Genomic DNA, 8,315 nt, shown 5'->3' with positions numbered 1-8,315 from the left:
GCGCGCGCGTGTGTATAGAATGTGTGTTCTCTACGTTTGAATTGGTGGTGAAGAGAAACTCAGGCCGAGAACTTGGTCTTAATCGGTTGTGTTCTGTTCTCCTTCTAACTACTACATACACGGCAAGCCCTCAGAAAAGCTCGGAGGATTGCCAGACATATATTATATATATAAAAATGGAAATGGTCAAAACTAAAATTTTTGAACGAAAGTGCGTGACCCGAACAAAAGGTAACAGGGGGTCATGGACCGGGGTGAGTGTTTTAACAGTGATCTGGCGCGGGGACGGTCTGGAAGAAAACGATTTATACGGTTACTATACACAACAACATGGGTGTATACATAAAAAAATATTTCTCTCTAAACCTTCGAACCTCCTACTCCGGAAATGAGTCATAAAACGGAATTACGGAATTCTAACAAAAGAATCTTTACGAAATATTAATGAGAAAATATTTACGAAATATTGCCAAGAGAATCTTTCCCAAATGTTAACAAGAGAATCTTTACGAAATATTACCAAGAGAATCTTTACGAAATATTGCTAAGAGAATCTTTACGAAATATTGCCAAGAGAATCTATATACATAAAAACGGAATTACGGAATTATGACAAAAGAATCTTTACGAAATATTAATGAGAAAATATTTACGAAATATTGCCAAGAGAATCTTTACCAAATGTTAACAAGAGAATCTTTACGAAATATTACCAAGAAAATCTTTACAAAATATTGCTAAGAGAATCTTTACGAAATATTGCCAAGAGAATCTATTAATTAAATAAAAATGGAAATGGTCAAAACTAAGATTTCTGAACGAAAGTGCGTGACCCGAACAAAAGGTAACAGGGGGTCATGGACCGGGGTGAGTGTTTTAACAGTGATCTGGCGCGAGGACGGTCTGGAAGAAAACGATTTATACGGTTACTATACACAACATGGGTGAGGCACCAGCGGAGAAAGTACGAAGAAATCGGCATTTCTGGAAGTGGGTTACTGAAGTGAAGAAGATTAATAAAAAGTCTCTCGGTGTAAAGGATTTGGCTGTTTTGAAACGTGAACATGCAGTCAAGTTTCCTGATCTCTATAAGTCTTCCAAGGGATTTTCTGTCAGAGAGTCTATAAAGTTGTTTCATCGCAAAGTGTTGTCGTTTAACGACACATTAAAGAAGAATCGACAGTTCGAGTACAAGGATTCAGACTTTGAACATCTTGGAGTTTACAATGGGGATGTTTCGGAGAAAGCTCTGCAAGGGTTTGAGAAACATTACTTTACTGGGTTTAAGAATTTTATAAACAAGCCCACCGGTTGCGCCGGCCCAGCTACGCCGGGGGCCTTGGCCTGCGGCGCTGCGCCTTAGGCGCGGGCGCTGCGCGCCCTGGGCTACGCCCCTTTTTTGGAAAAATAAAATATCAAAATCATATTGCTTTTTATTTCTTGTCAACATCTAGCTGTTCTCGCAAGTCCTTCGAGTTCTTCTTCTTCGAGTTCTTCTTCTTCGAGTTCTTCTTCTTCTTCGAGTTCTTCAAGTTCTTCGAGTTCTTCTTCCAGTTCTTCGAGTTCTTCGAGTTCTTCTTCGAGTTCTTCGAGTTCTTCTTCGAGTTCTTCTTCGAGTTCTTCGAGTTCTTCTTCGAGTTCTTCTTCGAGTTCTCCTTCTTCTTCGAGTTCTTCTTCTTCGAGTTCTTCTTCGAGTTCTTCTCTTTCGAGTTCTTCGAGTTCTTCTTTTTCGAGTTCTTCGAGTTCTTCGAGTTCTTCTTTTTCGAGTTCTTCGAGTTCTTCGAGTTCTTCTTCGAGTTTTTCGATTTCTTCTTCGAGTTCTACTTCTTCTTCTTCTTCTTCGAGTTCTTCTTCTTCCTCTTCTTCGAGTTCTTCGAGTTCTTCTTCGAGTTCTTCTTCTTCTTCTTCTTCGAGTTCTTCCTCTTCTTCTTCGATTTCTTCGAGTTCTTCTTCTTCTTCGAGTTCTTCTTCTTCACCGTAGTTGGCGGTGTTACCGATTTGCCACCAAAACACCTACAGCTCACGGTCGACGGTTGTAACCCTTTTGGCCGTATTCTGAAATAAGTGGCGCGATTAATTTTTTTTTTATTTAGTTCTCCTTCTTCTTCGAGTTCTTCTTCTTCGAGTTCTTCTTCGAGTTCTTCTCTTTCGAGTTCTTCGAGTTCTTCTTTTTCGAGTTCTTCGAGTTCTTCTTTTTCGAGTTCTTCGAGTTCTTCTTTTTCGAGTTCTTCGAGTTCTTCGAGTTCTTCTTCTTCGAGTTTTTCGATTTCTTCTTCGAGTTCTACTTCTTCTTCTTCGAGTTCTTCTTCCTCTTCTTCGAGTTCTTCTTCTTCTTCGAGTTCTTCTTCTTCTTCTTCGAGTTCTTCCTCTTCTTCTTCGATTTCTTCGAGTTCTTCTTCTTCGAGTTCTTCTTCTTCACCGTAGTTGGCGGTGTAACCGATTTGCCACCAAAACACCTACAGCTCACGGTCGACGGTTGTAACCCTTTTGGCCGTATTCTGAAATTAGTGGCGCGATTAATTTTTTTTTTATTTTAGAGAAAGCGGGAGCAAAAGCTGATCACGTTGAGTATCAGAAGTATTACCTCGAGAGAAGATTTAAAGCCCAGAGAAAGATTGATAAGCTCAAGAAGTACTGTTGTAAGAGGAAAAACACGGAACTTAACCAGGTCTCTGGTGAGGTCGTTGAAGCTGGGAGTGCTACTGTGAGTTCAGTCACTTCGACGGGAAGCGGAAGTGGACAAGACCAAGGAAGTGGACCAGACGAGGAGGGTGTACCGGATCAGTTCGTCGACTCGGTGGCGGAGAATATACGGATTGTTCGAGAGAGGCGGCTTGAATTGGAAGAACAATGTTTGCAATGTTCGCAAGAAAAAAAGAGGTTAAAGAAAGAACGAAAAGCAGCTAAAGAGGCGGAAAGGGATGCCAGAATCAAGAAAAGGGAAGAACGTGAGGCGGAAAAGATGCATCGACAGGTTTTGTTGAAGAATAAGAAACAGAGGCGTTCCGAGTTAAAAGCAGTAAAAGAACAGTTGAAATTGTTACGAGCTGGGCTCATCGGGGATAAAGATTTGTCTGAATCGACGATCAATCACTTAAATATGGTCAGAAAGGAACGCAAAGATAAGAATTTTAGGGCGGATTATGTGGATTCAATAGCAGTAATATCTGATACGCTTGAAGGTTATTTACGAGACCAAGCAAAGATACCGCTCCATAATATTGGTACAATAGGGGACTTCAAATGTAAGCTTTGTAAATCGCTTTTATGGGCAGGAGAACGTAAGACTATTTGTTGTAAGCAAGGACAAACGCCTCAAATCCAGTTTTCAGAGCTTAAAAACGGTATTAAAAGTATGTACGAAGGAAATTCTCCGTTATCTAAACGGTTCCTGGACAAGATCTGTGGGTTCAACGCGTTGTTCTGTTTCACATCATTTACCACTTCAAGCAAACTCCATGACCCGAGCGAACTAACATTGTGTTACAAGATTCAAGGGAAAATATACCATACCATTGGACATCTCAACCCCGAAGCGATCGCAGGTAAAAAGAACCCTTTTTGGAAACCTATTTCTTCATTCCTGGACTTATACTTCTATCATGATAAGGAAGACCAGATTAAGTTACGTGTACAAAACATGGATCGAAAGGCGAAAAAACGAAAAAACTCTTAAGCGCCGAAAGAGAGAGAGGAAGGAAGTGAGTTCAAACGAGGATATCATTTCCATGTTCTATGATTACTTGGTTCAGTATAATGAATGTCTAAACCCGATTTTGAAGGAATTTGAAACGTGTAAAACATTAGTTAGTGAACACGTTAATAAGACGGAAAGTATGCCTGCTGTGTCTATCACGCTGAGAGCGGCAGACGGGATCAAAACCAAGGAACATAAGGGTCTGTATAAAATTACGTATGCTTCATCACAGGTTGGTGGGATTGTTAGCTTTGAACCCAATAGAGATCCATTGGAGATAACAGTTACTTCCCCTTTGCCCGGTTCGAACTTCAAGACTACAAGTTTGAGCCATTTGAAGTTCCATTACGATGCTTTCCAGTATCCTTTGTTGATCCCAAACGGTGACATCGGATATTGTCATTCCATGGAAAGGTTATCCAAAGTCCGTGTTAGAGGTCTTGAACCGCCTGAAGAAGATGAGTGTGACGCCTCTACGGGGCCATCAACTTCGTCTACTTACAAGCGTTTATCCCCGTGTATGTTCTACTCCTTTCTTTATATGGAGCGGGAAGGCGTTTTCAACCACATAACCAAGTGTAGGAGACTGTTTCAACAGTTTGTTGTGGATAACTACGTGAAAGTAGAAAGTAATAGGTTGTCATACCTCGAAATGAACCAGAAACGGATCCGAAAAGAAAGAGCAGACATATTATGTCTTGGAAGCGATAAAGTCGCTGATACAGGTCAAAGGGTTGTGTTGCCCAGTACTTTCATTGGAAGTCCCAGATATATGAAAGAGCGCCAACAAGATGCGCTTACATATGTTACGTGTTATGGATCTCCTGACTATTTCATAACCTTCACTATGAACCCGCATTGGCGGGAGCTGCAAGTTGCTATGGATGATACAGGTTCTGCTGGAATACGGTCGATCGGGGACCGCCCAGATTTAATTAGTAGAGTATTCAAGTTGAAGGTTGATAGTTTGATGCATGATTTGGTATCTAAACAGATCTTCGGAAGGGTGAAGGCGCATCTTTATGGTGTGGAATGGCAAAAACGTGGACTTCCTCATGTTCACATCCTCTTATGGATGAATGAGCGTGTGACAGCTGAATGGGTTTCACGTATAATATCCGCTGAAATCCCCAACAAAGAAGCTGAACCCAGGTTGTATGATGTCGTTACAAGGTGTATGATCCATGGACCGTGTAAGGGGTACGATGAGTCTCTCCTATGTTGCCAGAAATCTAAGCCAACCGCTTCGACATGTGGAAAGGGCTTTCCTAAGACCTGTAGAAACGACTTAATGTTCGGTAACAATGGGTACCCTGAGTACAAACGTAGGTCCATCGGAGAAGGCGGGGAATCTTTTGTTACCAAGGTTAAAGGAGTGAAGAAGGTTATTGACAACTCTTGGGTTGTTCCTTACAGCCCCTATCTGTGTGTGTGAAGTATGACGCCCACATCAACGTTGAATGTTCAAATTCGATTAAAGCTATAGCTTATGTCACTAATTATGTAAACAAGGGGTGTGATAGGGTCCTGTTCAGTAAAACTACAAAAGATGGGACCGTGAATGAAATTAAGAACTTCCAAGAGGCGAGATATATAAATGCGAATGAAGCAACATGGAAGATATTCGGGTTTGACATATACAAAAGTTATCCCCAGGTATCCTCTCTCGACTTACACCTTGAGGGCGAAAACGAGGTGTTTTATGACGAAAACTCATCTAAAGGGACCGTAACAGCGAAAGCAAAACAAGATACCCAATTAACCGCTTTCTTCAAGTTGTGTGCGAAATCTGATGAGAAGTTCGTCTCCACGTTGTATTATCATCAGATGCCTCAACATTTCTGTTTTGACAAGGCCCATTCGGTTTGGAGAGAAAGAAAAGGTAACACCTTTTCTTTGGGACGTATTCGTGCTGTTTCCACTAAAACTGTTGAGTTGTTTTACCTTAGGTTGTTGTTGACACATAAGGCGGGCCCTACTTCCTTTGAGGATCTCAGAACAGTCGAGGGTGTGACATATCCCTCTTACCGAGAGGCTGTCAAGGCCTTGGGTCTCTTGAGTGATGAGGAGACATGGAAGACTACTATCTTAGAGATAATCAATCACACCAACGACAGGTACCGTCTCAGAGAAACGTACGCCAGCATGTTGGTGTTTTCAGACCTTGAGGACCAATCCGGTATCTGGGAGGAGACCAAGGATCTATTTGCAAGCGATTTCCTTCACCAGAACAACCTAACAGAGTATAACGAGGAAATCTACTTGGACGCGTTAGACGATATCCAAAAACATGTTTGGAACTGTGGAGGAGGCCTTATCACCACTTACGGCTTACCTGCTTCTAGAGGTGGAGAGAAGACTTAAAACGTTATTCGAAGAGAGAAGTCTTACAACAAGGAAAAGTTGAAAAAACAGGTTCAATCAAAACAAGACCTCTTAAATGATAAACAGAGACAGGTATATGATGTGGTCATGTATAGGGTGAATAACCAACAGAAGTATGAGAATAATGGAATCTTTGTAAACGCTGCCGGAGGCACAGGAAAGTCCTTCATCTTGAATATGTTACTTGATACTGTGCGGTCCGAGGGGAAGATAGCGTTAGCTGTAGCGTCTTCAGTTATGGCAGCTACTGTTCTTAACGGGGGTCGAACCGCCCATAACATGTTTAAGATAGCTTTGATGGAGTATAATGAAATAAGAGGGTGTTCTGTTAAGAAGAATTCTGAACTTATAAAGTTGTTGGAGATGACATCGTTAACCGTGTGGGATGAGATCGTGATGGCGAACAAGAATACGTTAACAGCTCTTGATATAACGTTGAGAGACATCTTGGGTAATGAACGGTTTATGGGGGGAAAAGTGTTCGTCTGCGCTGGAGATTTCAGGCAAATATTACCTGTCATTCGAGGTGGAGGTAAATGTGATGAATTAGAACATTGTATAAAGTTCAGTTATATGTGGCGGGGCATAACAAAGTTGGAATTGACTGAAAATGTGCGTCTAAGGAAAGGTGATGAAAAAAACATTACGTTTGCGCGCAAGTTGCTGGAACTCGGATCCCAGAAACACGGACCTTTGGAACTTGAGGAGGGGTTCGGTATTCAAGTCAAAACACGTGAAGAGTTAGTGGAAAAGGTTTATGGTGATTTGGAGGAAAACTTCTTAAACATTTCCTATTTTGAACAACGAGCAATCATATCACCCACAAATGATGATGTCGACAGTGTTAACTCTATGATACAAAAGAAAACTAAGGGAGAGGAGAAGACATACTTTAGTGTAGACACCCCGGTCGAGGAAGGAACTGATGTCCAGACTTCTGTGTTTAACGCTTCGACAAGCCCTTCTCTTCCACCACATCAACTTAAAGTGAAGATTGGAAGTGTTGTGATGGTTGTCAGGAACATTTCACCGACTAAACTGTGTAACGGATCAAGAGTCTTGGTAACTAACTTGAAAACGAACATTATAATTGGTAAGACCTTAGGTGGTAGTCACCGGGGAGAACAGGTTATGATTCCCAGGATAACACTAGAAGCTAGCGACACCCCAGTTAACTTTAAGCGCAAACAGTTCCCGGTTAAGCTTAGTTACGCGATGACAATAAACAAATCTCAGGGACAGACGTTTAACTGCTGTGGAGTACTTCTAGATACTGTTCAATGTTTCGCTCATGGTCAGTTGTACGTGGCCTGTTCGCGGGTTACGTCTTGGGATTCTCTTTTCATCTATACTGGCTGGCATAAAGTAAACGAAAGTTATAGGTTGAGACCGGCCGTTAACTGTGTATATGAAGAATTGCTCTCAGACAACGAGGTAAACAGTCAAGAACTGCCTTCGGTGCCGAGAGGTAGGGAAGAAGACGAAGAAGTTAACACTCCCATTCCTGAAGAGGTCCCAGAAATAGGTGTGGTTTTAATACCAAAGGAAGTTTACAACATCTCGGAGGAAAAGGCCATCGATATGCTCCTGCCAGATTACAGTTACAATAATCATGTTTACAGTGAAGATGAAGAATACGGGGGTGAGGAAACTGAAAGGGTCCCTGTCACGAAAAGGGAGCTGGAAGAACTGATTTTGAGCCTCAAAGAAGAAGGATCTTCGCCGGCTCGGAAAAGGAGGAGATATGAAGATGAAGCCGAGGACAAAGAAGATGAAGAAGACAGCTCGAGTTCAGATGAACAAGAAGTAACTGACGTTTCCGCTGTAAATAATGCGTGTAAATAAAATACTGTAGCAATATCACGATCTTTTATTGATCCAGTGTCTTATGTTTACTATGACACATCATATGATGTAAGACACGCTTGACGGGGTAACCAGTGCGCGTTGCGTAAGGGCGCGTAGCGCCCGGCGAGCGTAGCGAGCAGCGCCGCAGGCCAAGCCCCCCGGCGTAGCCGGTGGGCTTGTATATATACAAAATATTTACAAGGGTTGCTAATGAGGAATATTGAGAAGTTGGGTCGCTTCGATCGGTTGAGACGTCGGCCGATGCAGGTGGCTAATCCGAGAGACAGCTTCAGGTATTGTACACGACAGAGGCTTGACCTGAGACGCCAAGAATTCTTTGTTGTCAAAAGAGTGTAGCCAAGAAGGGTCGGTTGGTTTGGTCCAG

General features: G+C 42.2%; 2 protein-coding genes across 2 annotated transcripts; both read left to right on the top strand.

Moving 5' to 3' along the window:
* The first annotated feature begins 3,836 nt into the window (after positions 1–3,836).
* Positions 3,837–6,061, top strand: LOC143035667 (uncharacterized). The gene is made up of 2 exons (XM_076202532.1): positions 3,837–5,022; positions 5,178–6,061. The coding sequence occupies exons 1-2, from the start codon at positions 3,837–3,839 to the stop codon at positions 6,059–6,061; spliced, it is 2,070 nt and encodes a 689-aa protein (XP_076058647.1).
* Positions 6,062–6,169: 108 nt separating this feature from the next.
* On the top strand, positions 6,170–8,011 carry LOC143035666 (ATP-dependent DNA helicase Pif1-like). The gene is made up of 2 exons (XM_076202531.1): positions 6,170–7,724; positions 7,965–8,011. Exons 1-2 carry the CDS (start codon positions 6,170–6,172, stop codon positions 8,009–8,011), a joined length of 1,602 nt encoding a protein of 533 aa, XP_076058646.1.
* Positions 8,012–8,315: the final 304 nt, after the last annotated feature.

The sequence above is a fragment of the Oratosquilla oratoria genome, chromosome 19 (genome assembly GCF_046742065.1).
Source record: "Oratosquilla oratoria isolate Oo_2021 chromosome 19, ASM4674206v1, whole genome shotgun sequence".
Lineage (NCBI taxonomy): Eukaryota > Metazoa > Arthropoda > Malacostraca > Stomatopoda > Squillidae > Oratosquilla > Oratosquilla oratoria.
This window is presented reverse-complemented; position numbering and strand designations above follow the sequence as displayed.